Raw genomic sequence first — 15,085 nt, 5'->3', positions numbered from 1 at the left:
ATATTCCCCAACTTTTCTTCAGAAAGTTCATCCCCAATTTAACAAACTTTTTTTTTTTAAACCACAGCATATGAAGTTGGGCAAGACATGAGTATTAAACATAGAGTAACCATATTTAAACATAGCAAAAGGGAGGAGGGGGTATAGCTCTTGGACAAGAGTTTATATTCGTAAAGGGGACATTTTCAGGAAATGGCGAGTCTAGGATTTTTGCATACTGCTTTGAGCTGCTGCTGTCCAGCATAGCCCAGGTTAGCAGGAGATAGCCTGTGTTCTGGTAATGTTTTAAGTCCTGATACATTGATGAATATACCAGTTCCTAAAGACTCCAGTGTGTAGTGTTTTATAGTTACTTTAGAGTTCTTCCAGTGCAAAATGCCAAGTGTACTCAGGACTTTCTTTATATGTTAAAACTGGTCAAGTTCCTGATCCAATTAAAATGATCAGTTTCTGAACTTCCGGATTGCTGCTAATGGTATGTGTTGCGCTATACGCTAGCTCTTGCTCACTGCGATGGAAATGTTGTAGTGTTATGATGCTACATGATCTCAGGCTTGCCTGTGAAGCTAGAAATGGAGAGAAACAGATGGGAGAAATCGAGTAAGTCTATAAAGTGATGATAAGGCCTAGAGGGCTATACAGAAGAGCAAGTAGGCTTCATACAATCTGACACTTCAGATTATTAAAGACATTTTTAATAAAGCCATGTTATCTTTTTGAAATGAAGCACTTCTCCCCCCCCCCTTAAAATTGCCTTCGTATGGAACAGTAAATTCAACAAAATGGCTTTGGGAAAAGTTGTATCTATTATACTTCTGAGTAACCTTTGCCTGGTGGACTACAGACTTAATCAGTGAGTCACCAGGTGAGATGGTTTTTAACTAAAGAAAAAAAAAGTTCTGTGAGAAGCAGGTCCAAAGTTCATGTCATTGCAATATCAAAATAATCATTTTAACATTTGAACAAAAAAAAGTACTCAATCTCCTCTTTTGGAATGAGTTTTAAATTAGACTGCTTTGGAGCCTGCTGTTTATTATGTCAATTTGTAATAAATGCTGCTTTTTTGACAGGAGGAATTATACTGCTTGAACCTCTTTTTGAAGCTGAAGAGAGGAAGGGGCTCAAAAACCTGACCAGTGATAAATGGTCATAAATAAGTACATGGTTATATTTAGTCTGCAGAAGCGTTATAGACAGCATTTTCAAGTATCAGGTAATTTTAAGGGTGGCTGATGGTCTGCTGATTGGAAAGCAATAACTGAATATTGGCTGAGAATGATGATCACAGTCTTCTGTGTAAGATTGTTTTGTGAAATACTACTGAACCCTTTGTGGGGAAAATTGTCTTGGGACCAAAATCTCCATATTTTTTATTTATTTTAATGTATGTAATGCTATAATAGTCTAGGTCAGGCTTGGTAAAAGTACTCTCTCACATGAAACACCTGAAAACATGATCACAGATTTCAAATTTGTATATCTAGCATTCAATTTTTCTGCCTTTTTTCAAGTCAAAAGTGGTTTTAGTTAATTGGCAGGATTGATTGTAAGGACATGATCATTTATGCCAGTATTAGGAAATCTTCCATCTGCAGTTTTTGTGAGACTGTTCTGCTTTTGAATCTTTTGGCCAACTAAAAGGGCATTTTTGGCCCTTTTATCGTTCTCTTGCTCTCTAATAGAATACTGTTGTTTGTGCTCTTAATTTTGTTGCTGACTTCCTGGCTCTACTTTTTTAATGGATGTACATTCCTTGTTCTAGGACTTTAATCCTTGAATGCTATATTCTTATGCTTATTGAATTATTCTGCTCACTGTTGTTTCCACAAGCTTCTCCAGTCTTTAATCTTTCTCTCCATTTTAATCTGTGCTCAGTTTCTAACAGAACTTGCATACAGATAGGAAGAAATTTTGACTCGGACGTTGCAGTACTCAGTCAGCTGGCTCTGTGAATGTGTTAGGTATATCAAGTTACTTAGTGACTATACATTTAAGAGAAAATAAAATTAATCCATGGAATGCAAGTAACAGGAGACAAATCTGAAAGCACAGTTTTGCTTTTCTGTAACTAAGCTTCATGCTCTTACCCTTTTGAAATTTCCCTTTACTAAGTTCCTTACTAAATGCTTTGTACCATTTTAGCTCCTCAGTCCTATTCCCTCCTTTCAAAAAATTATTTTTAAATGCCTCTGTCTCCAGTCTAGGAAATGCTTTACTTTTTCCTACTTTGCATGAACTTTGTTCTTCATGCTTTTTCTTTTCTCTTAGATGTTTTCATAACTCCCACCTTTTTTGCCTCTTCTATCTTGAACCACTGCTTGTTAAACAAGTGTTGTGATGCACTTCTAAGCACAGAGAAAGCGTAATTTGCCACTTCTGTTGCTTGATTTAAATTGTAGACACATACTTGATCTCTGCAAATACCTCTGTACTTCTATCTGTAATGTTCTATGTGGATAGGATATGTGGACTATACTGTTTCATACTTCACTGATATGGTGGAAGTGGCTAAAGCTCTTCTTAATTCTTGTTTCTTTTTTTTTTAGGCATATGCATCAGGATGTGATATTGTGGTGTTGGGGACTGACTTTGAAAGATTACAGATAATCCCTGGAGCAAAACATGGAAACATTCAAGTGGGCTGTGTGGACTGTTCAATGCAACAGGGGAAGGTATGTAGAGCAGTGTTTCTAAGAATCTTCTAGCAATGTCATGTTAAGCACCTTCTCAAGAGTGTGGATACTTGAAAGTTAAGGCAAATACACAAGAGTGAATAGTAAAATGGCTGATTGCATCATGTCTTTTTGTAGTAAGCAGCACAGTGAATGTGAAATAGTAACTGTAGATATGAGATTGTAAAAGATATATAGGGCTGCACAGGAAGCTATAGATACGCACAGGGCTGCATAGATAAGATAGCAAGAATTTGACTAAAAGATGAGTAAGATGGAAGCAAAGGTAATTTATTCACTATGGCTTCACATTACTGGGCGTGTCAACGACATACTTTGACACGTTAGTGGCTGGTGGCAGATGAGTGCTTCCACAAAAAACACTGTTGGGTCATCCAGAAATATGACATCCCTTTCAAGGAATTCATAAAGGCTTAAAATTGCTTTTGGACAGGGTTTTGTTTTCTTGAATTCTCAGCTTTTCTTTTTCTTATGTAGGTAAACTGGATCAGAAGTGTTGTATTTTAGACACCATTAGGTTTCAAGTCCTTTTTACAGAGGTCTTTCTTAATTGTTCTGTCACAGTAAAAAAGAAATAGCCAGGTAACTATCTATTGGGATGTCACAGTGTGATTAAGCTGTTCACCAATTCAGTAAGAACTGTCTGGCTACATGCTGGCTCATCTAAGAGGTTTTTTTTACTTTGTTTCTTTCTTTAAGCCTGTCCTAGTGGGAGATAATGTGAGCCTTCTGCACATCACTACAAGCCTTATCAATTGATGAGAGCTTTGGTTAAATGCTGGTGTCCATCTTGAGACAAGACCTCTGCATAGAAACCAGTTCATGTTTACATGTGAATTCTATGATGATGATCCCCAGCCACTCTCTGTTCCTGCTTTTTTATGTTTGAGTGATGAACTCTTGCAGTGATAGTGAAGGAACATAAATGAAAATGACAAAATGTTCTCCTCTGTGTCTCTGGTACCTTGTAGCCGTAAACACTACATGTGTTTCTCCATTGGTTGCTGTTACCTACAAAGTTTTTTTTGAGTCCACTGGCCATATATTAACAAATGGTGAAATACATATGCAGATCACATATCACAGTTAATCTTGTAAAATCTTTCTGCAAATTTGCAAGGTCATCTTGACTGCACAGTAACAGTTCTGTATGCATTTAAATGACAACCTGTCCTTGAATTGTAAATTAACACATATGATTATATCAAATTATCAAGCTTACTACGCTTTAGAATTTTTTCATTTCATAAACCTATGTGGTCATTTTGATTCTGACAGTTGATATTGTTTGCTGTTAGCAATTACACTAGATGTATTTGCAGAGTGCTGAAATACTAAGCAGTGAATGGCTAGAATCTACTTATTGACCAGACTGATCAATACACTTCCAGTTCACTGCTGCAAGGATGGAATTTCTTCTTAAGCTTTTTCATCAGTATTGACACACAGATTTCTCTTCTCTTTGCTTCCAGATTATTCTTTGTTGTTTAAAATCTGTCGGAAGAATCAGAATGCAAATAATGCAGTTTATTTAGGTTGCAGTTTTGAACCTTTCTAAAAGTATCCAGTTATAATTTGTAGTTTACGAATTATGTACCTTTTTAATGTTTTACTTTACAGAGAGCTGCTATTGAGCATTGTATTGGGTTTGTGTGGTGGGGTTTTGGTAGTGGGGGAGGGGCTACAGGGATGGCTCCTGTGAGAAGCTGCCAGAAGCTTCCCCAGCTCTGAGTCGGACCCGCCTCTGGCCAAGGCCGAGCCCATCAGCGACAGTGGTAGTGCCTCTGGGAGAACAGATTTGAGAAGGGGAACCTGCAGTGGGGGAGGAGAGTGGAATGTGAGAGGAACACCTCTGCAGATACTGAGGTCAGTGAGGAAGGAGGTGGAGGATGTGCGCCAGAGGAGGGGATGCCCCTGCAGCCCTGGTGAGACAGCAGGCTGGCCCCCCCCCCAGCCCATGGAGGGGAGCCGGGGAGCAGATGCTCACCTGCAGCCTGGGGAGGAGCCCACGCCAGAGCAGGTGGATGCCCCCAAAGATGTCCGTGACTCCATGGGAAAGTCCATGCTGGAGCAGTCTGTGCCTGAAGGACTGCAGCCCATGGACAGGCCCCACGCTGGAGCAGTCTGTGCCTGAAGGACTGCAGCCCATGGACAGGACCCACGCTGGAGCAGTTCTTGGAGGACTGTCTCCTGTGGGAGGGACCCCACGCTGGAGCAGGGGACAAGTGAGGAGTCCTCCCCTGAGGAGGAAGGAGTGGCAGAGACAAGGTGTGATGAACTGACCCCAACCCCTATTCCTCGTCCTCCTGTGCTGCTCAGGATGGGAGGAGGTCGAGGAAACTGGGACTGGAGTTGAGCTGGGAAGAAGGGCGGGGTGGGGGGAAGGTGTTTTAAGGTTTTGTTTTATTCCTCCTTGTCCTACTCTGATTTGATTGGTAACAAATTAAATTGATTTTGTTTGTTTTTTCTCCCCAAGTTGAGTCTGGTTTTTGCCTGTGACTGTAACTGATGAGTGATCCCTCCCTGTTCTTGTCTTGACGCATGAGCTTTTCATGAGGTTTTTCACTGCAGGGGAGGAGTGAGTTAGCTGCTATGTGGTGCTTTGTTGCCAGCTGGACTTAAACCCAGTGTTTTCTCCCTAATAGCTAGCCTTTAATCTCTTTGAAGGATCTCCCTCATTCTCCCTTTGGATGACAGAATTGGTTTGTAAAAGAGCTATTCTCTAGTTAGGAAAGTAAAGTGTTGAAATTTTTCTCCATTCTTGCCCCCTAAATCTAATTCTAGTTTATTGGGTAGCTAGTGCCTTGTGAAGCTGCTTTGAAGTAGCAACAGCTTAGAAGTTCATGTATGACCCACCTCTCCGTTGGCTTTGAAGGGTGGGGGGAACATGGCACCATCTTTTCTCTTCCTAGTCTAGTTTTGGAGGTAAACTTGATTTTCTGTCTCCAAGCCTGAGATTGGGGGGGGTGGGAGGGGGGTGGGGGAAATATGGATGAGAATTTTTAATCATCCCAAGAAAGCATGTAGGTACATGTTTATATTTACATGTGTTTCTATGTGTATGTATATAAACCTTTTTTAAAAAAGTCTCCCGTAGATTTGCAAGGACTAGTTTCACAAACAGGACAATTTAATCTTAGGCCACTGAATCCAGTCTCTTGCCTCTGGTTGTAGGCAATTTGGTAATCAACAATTTATTTGTAAGTGGGTACAGTAATTGATCTTCTCCCACACAATGTAAGCTACAAGCCTCTTTCCATTTCCTCCAGTGAACGCAAGAATTAAGGCCAAAACTCTTAAAGATAACCTGGCAAAACTTTAATTGTTTTCATGGTTTGGCTTGTATAAATATCTAACAGAGTGCCAGAAGATAGTCCTAGCTTCAGATCATCTGAAAGGTTTAATCAAAGTTGCTTGCATGGTTGCTGGTGACTGCAGTGTTACAAAGTATATCAAGTGTTTTTTTATGGAACAAACTTATTTTACTTATGTCAAAGAAAAATTTAGGTACTAATTAAAAATTTAATTTAGTTTACATGCTACTAGGTTACTTGTAGAAAATTGGTAAGTAAAACCAGTGACTTTGTTAAATAAGACATTTTTAAATAAGACCTTTTTCTTTTCTAAGTAGAAGTACTGATTATTTTCAGTATGAAAGCTCCGTTTTGAATCCAATGTTTATAATTTCATTAACTATATTAAAGTGGAGTGGTTTTGTTTGTTTTTCAGTAGGCAATCTGTGGGTTCTTTTCAAAGGAACTGTGATTGTTTTATTTTCTGCTGTTTGGTGGTGAGTGATAATGTAACTTAGAATGAGTTACCGACCTTTTGATGAATGAGAAAAATGTTGAGGACTTCTGTGCAATATGGAGGCCTGGTGGGGAAAAACATAACTGTATCAAGAAACTATTTGGATTATACTAAAACTTCATAAAATGAGAACCTGATGCTGCCAGTGATATTCCCACTTTTGAGGAAGTGGTGAGGATGGGAAAAATTGTTGCCCCAAGTTCTGATGCTTTATTCTTATGACAGTGCAAGACTTACATAGTCGTAGAATGGTTTATGTTGGAAGGGACCTTTAAAGATGATCTAGTCCAAGCCCCCTGTCATGGGCAGGGACACCGTCCGCCAGATTGTGTTGCTCAAAATCCCATCCAACCTGACATTGAATCTTTCCAGGGATGGGGCATCTACAGCTTCTCTGGCAACCTGTTCCAGTGTCTCACCATCCTCATCATAAAAAATTTCTTCCTTATATCTAATCTAAATCTACTGTCTTTTTTAGTTTATAACCACTATTCCTTCTCCATCTTTCTTGTTAGTCCTGTTTAAGTATTGAAAGGGTGCGGTAAGATCTCCCTGGAGCTCTTCTCCAGGCTGAACAACGCCAACTCTCACAGCCTTTTTTTCCATAGGAGAGGTGTTCCACCCCTCTGATCACTTTTGTGGTCCTCCTCTGGACCTGCTCAGACAGGTCCATGTCTGTGTTGTACTGGGAGCCCCAGAGCTGGATGCAGTACTCCAGGTGGGGTCTCATGAGAATAAATTAGAGGGTGCAAATCACCTTCCTCACCCTTACTGGCCACCCTTCTTTTGATGTAGCCCAGGATACGGTTGGCTTTCTGGGCTGCAACTGCACATTGCCAGCTCATGTCCAATTTTTCATCCACCGGTATCTGCAAGTCCTTCTCTGCAGGGATGCTCTCGCTCCATTTGTCACTCAGTCTGTATTGATACTGGTGATTGCCCTGATCTAGGTGCAGGACCTTGCACTTGTCCATGTTGAACTTCATGAGGTTCACATGTGCCCACTCCCCAAGGTTGTCAAGGTCCCCCTGGAAGGCATCGCTTCCCTCTAGCAAATCAACTGCACTGCTCAGCTTGGTGTTATCTGCAAACTTGCTGAGGGTGCACTCACTACCACTGTCTATCATTAGGAATGACTGTAACCTCTCTTGCAGCTCAGTAAGGCTTCTCTGCACATTGTGTTTCTAATGACAGGACTTGGGACTACAATAGACCTTCGGCTGATGTCGGGGTGATTATTCTGGTAGTTTGGGAAATTCTTCAATGTACAAATTTGCCTTACTCTTCTTGGCAGCGTGCTGCTCCGTGAGGACTTATCTGAGTGGCTGTATTGTTGTGGAAGCCTGTAGAAACTTTGAGGGGGTAGCAATTGCTCTGGACGCTATTTGTTTAGCTGTTTGGCATGCTAATGTTAGTTTGTCTTAAAACCCCACTAAACTATAAAAACAATGGAAGAACCATCCATGCTTGGAAAAAAAGAGAAGGAAAAATCTAATCAATATAAATTTATATAAACTTCTTGCTGTTTGTATGTGGAATGGAATTATGAGAATAAAAGAGTAAGTGACGTAGTTAGAGAATTAGGGAAAGCAAGTATTAGTCTGAGATGTAAGGAAAAAGTTTCTTCAGGCATTTTGCAAGGGACAAAATTATTCATGGCATTTTTGGGTCAGGCTGATGTTTAGGTTCTTAGTGTGACAAATTTATTTGACTATCTGCTCTTTTTAATGCAGAGGGTTTCTCTTGACGCTACAGATCTATGGATTTTAAGATCTGTATGGATCTGTACATTTGTACAGATCATGTATGTCTGTAGTTAACAGATCTGTAAATAACAACAACTTGGGTATGACAGTTCAGTGGTTTTTTCCTTAAAGCTATTGTGGCTGGTACTGAAATCAAAATGTATTTTATAAAGTGACTCCAACTTTAATGGTGTTAAACGTTGAGCCAGAATTTCACAGAAATAGGAAGTTGACTATTCCAGCATATCAGAACTGTAGATGTGCTCCTTTTAACATCAAGCATCACTTCAGAATGCAGGACGTCCATTATGCATGACCTAAGCAAACTCCATATTTGTAAATCTGTATTTCAGAGTAGCTTTAGGCAACATTGCCTTGTGATAGCACTCTCAGGCTCTCTGCCTGAAGTCTTTAACATATGTTTGGCTTGTTTTGGCTCTTCTTCGTAAGTCTTTTACACTTGCTTTTATATAGATATCTTGAGATAAAATACTCTTAATTTTGTCTTAATGCAAGTTAGGGGTGGCTGATACCACTGATGGAATAAAACTTAAAAATACCAATTCAAGCTGACCATACTGCAACTTCTTTTGAAGTATTTTATGTTAGCATTTAGTAGTTCTTCTGTTCCTCATTTCTCTGCATTGGGTGTTCAGCTTGTGTAGCTTTAGTGTTCTGAATTAACTTTTTATAATGTAGCATGTTCTCATGGTAGGGAAGTCCACAAAAGTACCCCGAACCAATGTTGATTCCGTTTCTGAGAATGTGAACTCTGCAGACTCTTTTAAGTGTTTACCTAATTTAATGTGGAAAGAATGTTGATAATAGATCTAATTAAAAAAAAAAAGTGCTCATATCCACCTGTACTCTCAGTAGTTTATCAGGACTAATGTGTCAATAATGAATTTTGGTTTTATTATTGTCAACGTCTGCTTTATGATTTTTGCTAGATGTCATTTTTCTGTTATCGAAAGGGACTATGGACGTGAGCTTCAAATTTATCTACAAGGAGGATTAAAAGTAGAATCAACAATTTTCATCTCATTCTTGTTTGTTCTATAGCTTGTTTCTTCTTTGTGTGTGTTTATGTACATATAAATATAAACTGCTTTAGATTGCAGCTTCTTACGGAAAGGTGATTTGTATCTTTGAGCCAGTTAGCCTCTTGAAGCAGAACAGCAGTCATCGTAATGTAAGTAATTCATCACTCCTTAATTCATTTACTCAGTTAAAAAGCCTGACTAATTCTTCTGGTTTTCTTGAAAGTTGAAGATTTCTTTGATGTCATATTTTAATGCTAGAATAAAATTGAGACATAAGGTGGTCCTTGAGAAGTGAAAATGGTAGGAGGGCAGAGACATGTTATTAAAAATGGTTTAAAAAAAAAAAAAAAGGTTTTACTATAATGCTTCATGTTACTGATTTATCTAACCCTACAATTCATAACTGAAATATTCCAGAACCCAAAAAGTTGTGCGCATCCCTGTTCTCCAAAAAGTATAGCCATTGTAATGGGAATTTCTTTTTGAACCATCCTGTGCAGCCTTAACGTCCTGATGTGTTTTACAATTCTTATTTTGACTTTGGTTTATGAAAACTGCATGCTCTTAGTCAAATCTGTAATAGTTCCAAAAAGCCTATGGCTTTTTTAGAATATCTGACTGAATGCTTATGCTTCAGTGCTATGATAGTGAATAAGAACAATGTTTATTCTCTTGATAGCATGGCTTAGTTTCAGTGACAGTGGTTTAATGAATCGGCAGCCAGAATCTTAATTTCTGGCTAATAATATGATTAACAGCAAGCTCTTTAACCACGCTGCTTACATGGAGAGGATTACTCTTATAATTAGAAGCATTAGAGTCTAATTAAAGTCAGTTTGACGACATGAGAGGTTTGACAGCAATTGCTCAAGAAGCTTCCGTCGTCTTCTTCAGGGGTTTGGTCTCTCCATTTGTATTAATGAGTTGTTTATATGGCCATATAGTGGATTTCCTTCTTTATACTAACCAGCTCACTTATATGTTTCCTTATATGTAAACCAGTGGTATTTTATATATTAATTAAATAGCTGGTATTGAATATGTGTATATATATAATAATTTATACCACTGGAAAGCAGTGGAATAAAGTAATGATGAAATATGACTTCCTATGCTCATATGAGCTTTTTAGAAGTACTGCTCTCTTTTTTGATCATTGGAGATGTTGAATCCATCCTGAATGTTTTTCTCTGCTGGTAAACAGTACACTTAATTTGAAACTTCAAAGTTAGTGTGGTAACTGTCAGCAGTAGAGGAAGCAGTCTCCACCCATGATTTGCTTTCAAATATTTATAATTGAAGAAATATTCTGTTACTTCATTCTTGCAGTTAACCTCTATGCAATAATTTCCAGCATATCTAGGTTGTTGCAAGATTGTCTGTCTTCTATTTACTAGAATGTTCAGGAAAAAAAAAAAAAGAAAAAAACAGCTTCAGAAATATTTCATTTAAATCCTTATCTGCAGTTACTTCATGCTGTTTTCTACCAAACTTTTCAAAGATTTAGTTGTTATATTTTAACTTTCACACCTATTGGTTTGATATTTTTGGAGGGGGGATGATTACTTTAAAAATGTCTGTCTTTGTGAATTAAGAGCCAACAGGGTTTTTTTTCTTAATATTTTCCAGTAATGATTTCAGTTTCTTTTATAATTCAAAGCATCAAAACTTTGTAACCTATTCTGAAAACAGACCAGATAAGTGTTCTGTGAATTTAACCCTCAGCTTGTTCCAGTGAAGTAATGATGCAAAATTGGAAGATAATTGACTGTCCTGTTGTATATTAAAAAAAAGGGGGGGAGGGGGAGTGTCATAAGTGTTATCTTGACCTTATTGAAATCCTTTAATTCAGCAATACTACTGATACCAAACAACAGATGCATCTAGTGTATTTCATTTTTATATATCTCTTCTGTTTTCCAAAAAGAAAATCAGACTTCCCTTTCAAAATATCTCAGATTCTAATGATGATTTTATGTACTGAATTTTTTGCAAACTATATTTTTAAAATAACAAGTTCGAAACTTCTATTTGTATGGTCAGATTAATGGAAAGCTATTTTGCTTAAAAATCAGAATGAATCAATTTTTATTAGATAAGCAGTAATTTTGTTTACACACATCCTTCATAAAAGTTGGAGTGTGCAATGAAGATGTACTATTTCTATTATAAAATGGGAAGGGAGGGGAAGGAAGCATTTTCATGTTAATGTTTATGAATACTTAAAATTTCAGACATTACATTATCAATGGCAGAAGAATGCTCAAATCTTACTGGAAGCCATAGCACATAATCTAACGTGGGATCCCACAGGTAAGAATAGAATAAAAGAAGCGCCTATCTATTTTGATACCACAACTAATTTTTTGTTTAAATTTCACTGTTCTTTGAGGACAAGGAAAAGACTTTTGTTTTGTCCTAGCATATTAGACAGCACTGAAGTGGAGTGAAATATACTTTTTGTCACTTGTTACAGTACAACCAAAATATTAGGTGCATCTGTATGGTCTTACTCAATTATCCTAATCTCAGCAGTATCTAATGTTTAAAAACATGGCTTAAATGGTAAGTATTTGTTGTGAAAAAGGTATGTCTACAGTAGCTCTAGGTGTTTCTTTTAGAGAATAATCACCTTGCAAATTTGATTAATTTTCACAATTTGAACTGTAGATACCTAAATCAAAATGTCTTATATATGAGAGTATCTTCTTGCAAGATTGACCCAATCTGTATCTGTGTAGGGGAATGTGTAAAAGGCACGCTGCTATTATAATAACTTTGCTGTAGAAAAAGTGTTAAGATAATACCTGGAATATTTTGTTCTGCAGTTTCAGCTTTGCAAAACTGTTTTTTTCTCTCACTTCATAGAAATCTATAGTTTGCTGCTTGTTTTGTAGTTATATTGTTATAAATATTTGTTTTAGGCACTCGCCTTTTGACTGGTTCCAGTTGTCTTCAGCTTTGGTCCAATGTTCCTTTGGAAAACCCTTCTGACAATGACAATACTGAAAGAACAGATGTTGGACTTGGAGAATGGAAATGTATCTGGCAATGCAAGTAAGAAACTCGTTTAAAGACAAGTAATTCCTTTTCTCTTGCTGATTTGTAGCTTTCAGATGAAATACTTGGTGTAGTTCAGTGAAATCCTGTGTGCTGTTACATACCAATAAAATTTATAAAGTGATAAACTTGAATCATATTTCCCTTGAATATGTGATATTTCTTTCTTCCTACAAGATCAGGTGTAACTGGTTTTAGGGCAGTTCATGTTCTTAGGCAGTTCTTCAATTATATTGAACACTAGTAGAATACTGAGGGAAGGCTGCTGTTGAGACTTTCCCAGTAGACTTGTACAAGAAGTAAGATATGTATATTACATATTTGAAAATTATTGTGCTTGCAGGACTGTTTAAAATAAACTTCCTTCTATGTCCAATGTACTCTACCTTTCTTTCCTTCTCACACACCTCCCCCCTTTCACATACCTTTTAGTTTTTTCTGTGTTTATTCTGGATATTTAGAACACTCATGCAAAGATGGATACATTTTCTTTTACTGCATCTCTGAATGCTCTTCATGTATTCATGTTGATTTTAGTCTTTGTGTATTGGTACATTCAGAAGAGTTTTAGTTTAGTACTTCAGTTTGTAAGACAACTTAAAGCACTGTCCTTCCTGCCATAGGAAGAGTTTTCTAATACATCAAGTGCACTGTTCACTTGGGACCAGTAAACCATATGGCAGTCTCCTTAAAGAAGTCTCCTGAAGTGGCTGGCTGGAGATACCCACCTGAAATCATTCTTTATGAAGCAGTTAGCATTGGTTGGGTAGTTCCCTGGATATACCTGAAAAAATCCTTTTTTAAACCCTTCAGTTGTTCCTTTTTCTGTGTACTCTCTAACTTTTATCAAGGATGTGTTTAAAATCCCAAGACCATCCAAATGACAAGTGAAAAACTTTCCTTTGAATACAAGAAGTTGAGGACTTACTCGATTTATTGGGACACCTTTGGACCCTCATCTCTCAGCCTAATAAGAGGAGGAGTCAGCCTGTAGGCACTAGGCTGTGGGTATGGTTTTAGAATATGGGGTTGTGGTAACAGTAGTCAAGATCATACAGATACTGCTTTTCCTCTGTCCCTTCATAATATGTTTTCCATTTGTATCATAAACCTTGCAGAAGTCTTCATAGCTCTGCACCTGTTTGCCTCTTTAAACTCTTTTGTGGAGGACAGAGAGCTTAGAGTTGTGTACTTTGAACTAGTAGGTTCTGGAATGGGGTCAACAGAACTTGCTTTGCCAGTTCACCTTTCATGCCTGTGTCTCTTCTGGCATTGGTACTTCAGTTAGATTTAGAATAGGCTTTTCTTAAGGAGAAGTTTCCAAGATAGCTATCTTGCAGTACTATCCTTTGCCAGAATAGTTTTTCACGTCCAAAGGGCACATTCCCAAATGTCTTCATATTGGCCATACTAGGAGTGTTGCTTAAACCTGGGTGGAAATTTACTTTCTTTGATGCATGGCTTTTTTAATTGACTTTCTGTTGTTACTGCACACACTAAATGCATCATGCTTTTGTTGATCTGATGGCTAACTGAATTATTCCTGAAAGGCCTTACAACTTGTTATATATGTCTAATAAATTCAAGATGAAAATGTACGCTGTACTTGTGCTGCACAATTAAATTCTTCTATTTTCTTTTTGCCACTAATAAGCCTGTCACTTAGGCAATAGCTTGGTGCTTCAAAACCTGCAAAAGCAGCTCATTTATTTGTATTTACAATGAAAGTAAAACACAACAAAAATGAACCACATATTTAGATTTAGATTATTTTGGTGTGGCATCTTTTACCAGCGTGACCATTACTGTAAAAACTAGTTTCAGATACTTCTTAACTACATAACTCTTTTTACCCCTTTTTGTTTTCTTGAGTTACAACTGTAGGAAGTATGAGAAATGGAGGTGTCTTTCAGATAAGCTGGAAGATAATATGGGACAGCAGAAATCAATTTGAAATCCAAATGATTGTAAAGTGGAAGTAGAGCATTTCTGCATACAGTTTAATCTGTTTGCAGCTGGTTTTCTCTTACGGTATTTTGGAATATTGGATATTGTAGCACCCTCAGCTACAGCTTTTTGGTTTTCAGTTTTTCCCGTGTGAACGCAGCCATGGGTTGCACGCAAGTTTACCTCCTAGTCCTTCTGGACTTTGTTAAAGCTTAAGTTGTTTCACACAATACAATGGACACTTGCATATAGGAGTTAAATCACTTTTGTGAGTTCAAGGGGAAAAACTGTTTAGAGTTCTTAAAAGGTTCTTAAAACTTATTTTCTATTTTTAATTGTCTGTTTCATAGAACTGCTTCTCAAGTTTGTTTAATGAAATTCTCACCAGATGGGGAGTTTTTTGCTACTGCTGGAAAGGTAAGTGTTTTTTTCTAGTTGTTTTATACTAATTCAGATAAGCTATTAAAGTAAACAAACAAAACCAAACCACACATTTAAAAAAAAAACTTTTGAATTTTTAAAAATTTTTTTGCATAGTATTTCCAGTAATCCCTCTATGCATCTTTAAATTTTAGTAAATAGGAATTTGTGAAAAAGGTAGTTTGGGGGACACGCACACCCAACAAATACTCACTGCTTACAGTTTTAAAATACCTATTTTCAATCAGTGCCAAATTATAAGACATTAGAAAGAGAAGAGTTTCAGGGAATTGGGGAGATCTGTGGATGAGCTTACTGCTGGATATTCTTCTAGTGAGGAAATATATTCAGTATTTCACTATTATCA

At 37.5% G+C, this 15,085-nt stretch overlaps 1 protein-coding gene across 10 annotated transcripts in view; it reads left to right on the top strand.

Annotated features, from left to right (window-relative positions):
• DMXL1 (Dmx like 1) overlaps nt 1-15,085 on the top strand; it is an 86,285-nt gene that overhangs the window by 7,918 nt on the left and 63,282 nt on the right. For 9 of the 10 annotated variants that reach the window (XR_011323107.1, XR_011323106.1, XM_069775802.1 and 6 more), the window contains exons 2-6: nt 2,547-2,672; nt 9,363-9,440; nt 11,526-11,604; nt 12,216-12,348; nt 14,649-14,715. Coding sequence is in view for 8 of the 10 variants with exons in the window: in XM_069775802.1 (XP_069631903.1) it covers nt 2,547-2,672; nt 9,363-9,440; nt 11,526-11,604; nt 12,216-12,348; nt 14,649-14,715 (483 nt within the window). In the remaining 2 variants the exon portion in view is untranslated. Of the gene's footprint in view, nt 1-2,546; nt 2,673-6,422; nt 6,484-9,362; nt 9,441-11,525; nt 11,605-12,215; nt 12,349-14,648; nt 14,716-15,085 lie in introns of all 10 variants that reach the window. The other variant, XM_069775803.1, reaches the window with a different exon arrangement.

This window comes from Haliaeetus albicilla, chromosome Z, assembly GCF_947461875.1.
Source record: "Haliaeetus albicilla chromosome Z, bHalAlb1.1, whole genome shotgun sequence".
Classification (NCBI taxonomy): domain Eukaryota; kingdom Metazoa; phylum Chordata; class Aves; order Accipitriformes; family Accipitridae; genus Haliaeetus; species Haliaeetus albicilla.
The sequence above is the reverse complement of the archived record's forward strand: the minus strand, read 5'-3'. Positions and strand labels throughout refer to the sequence as shown.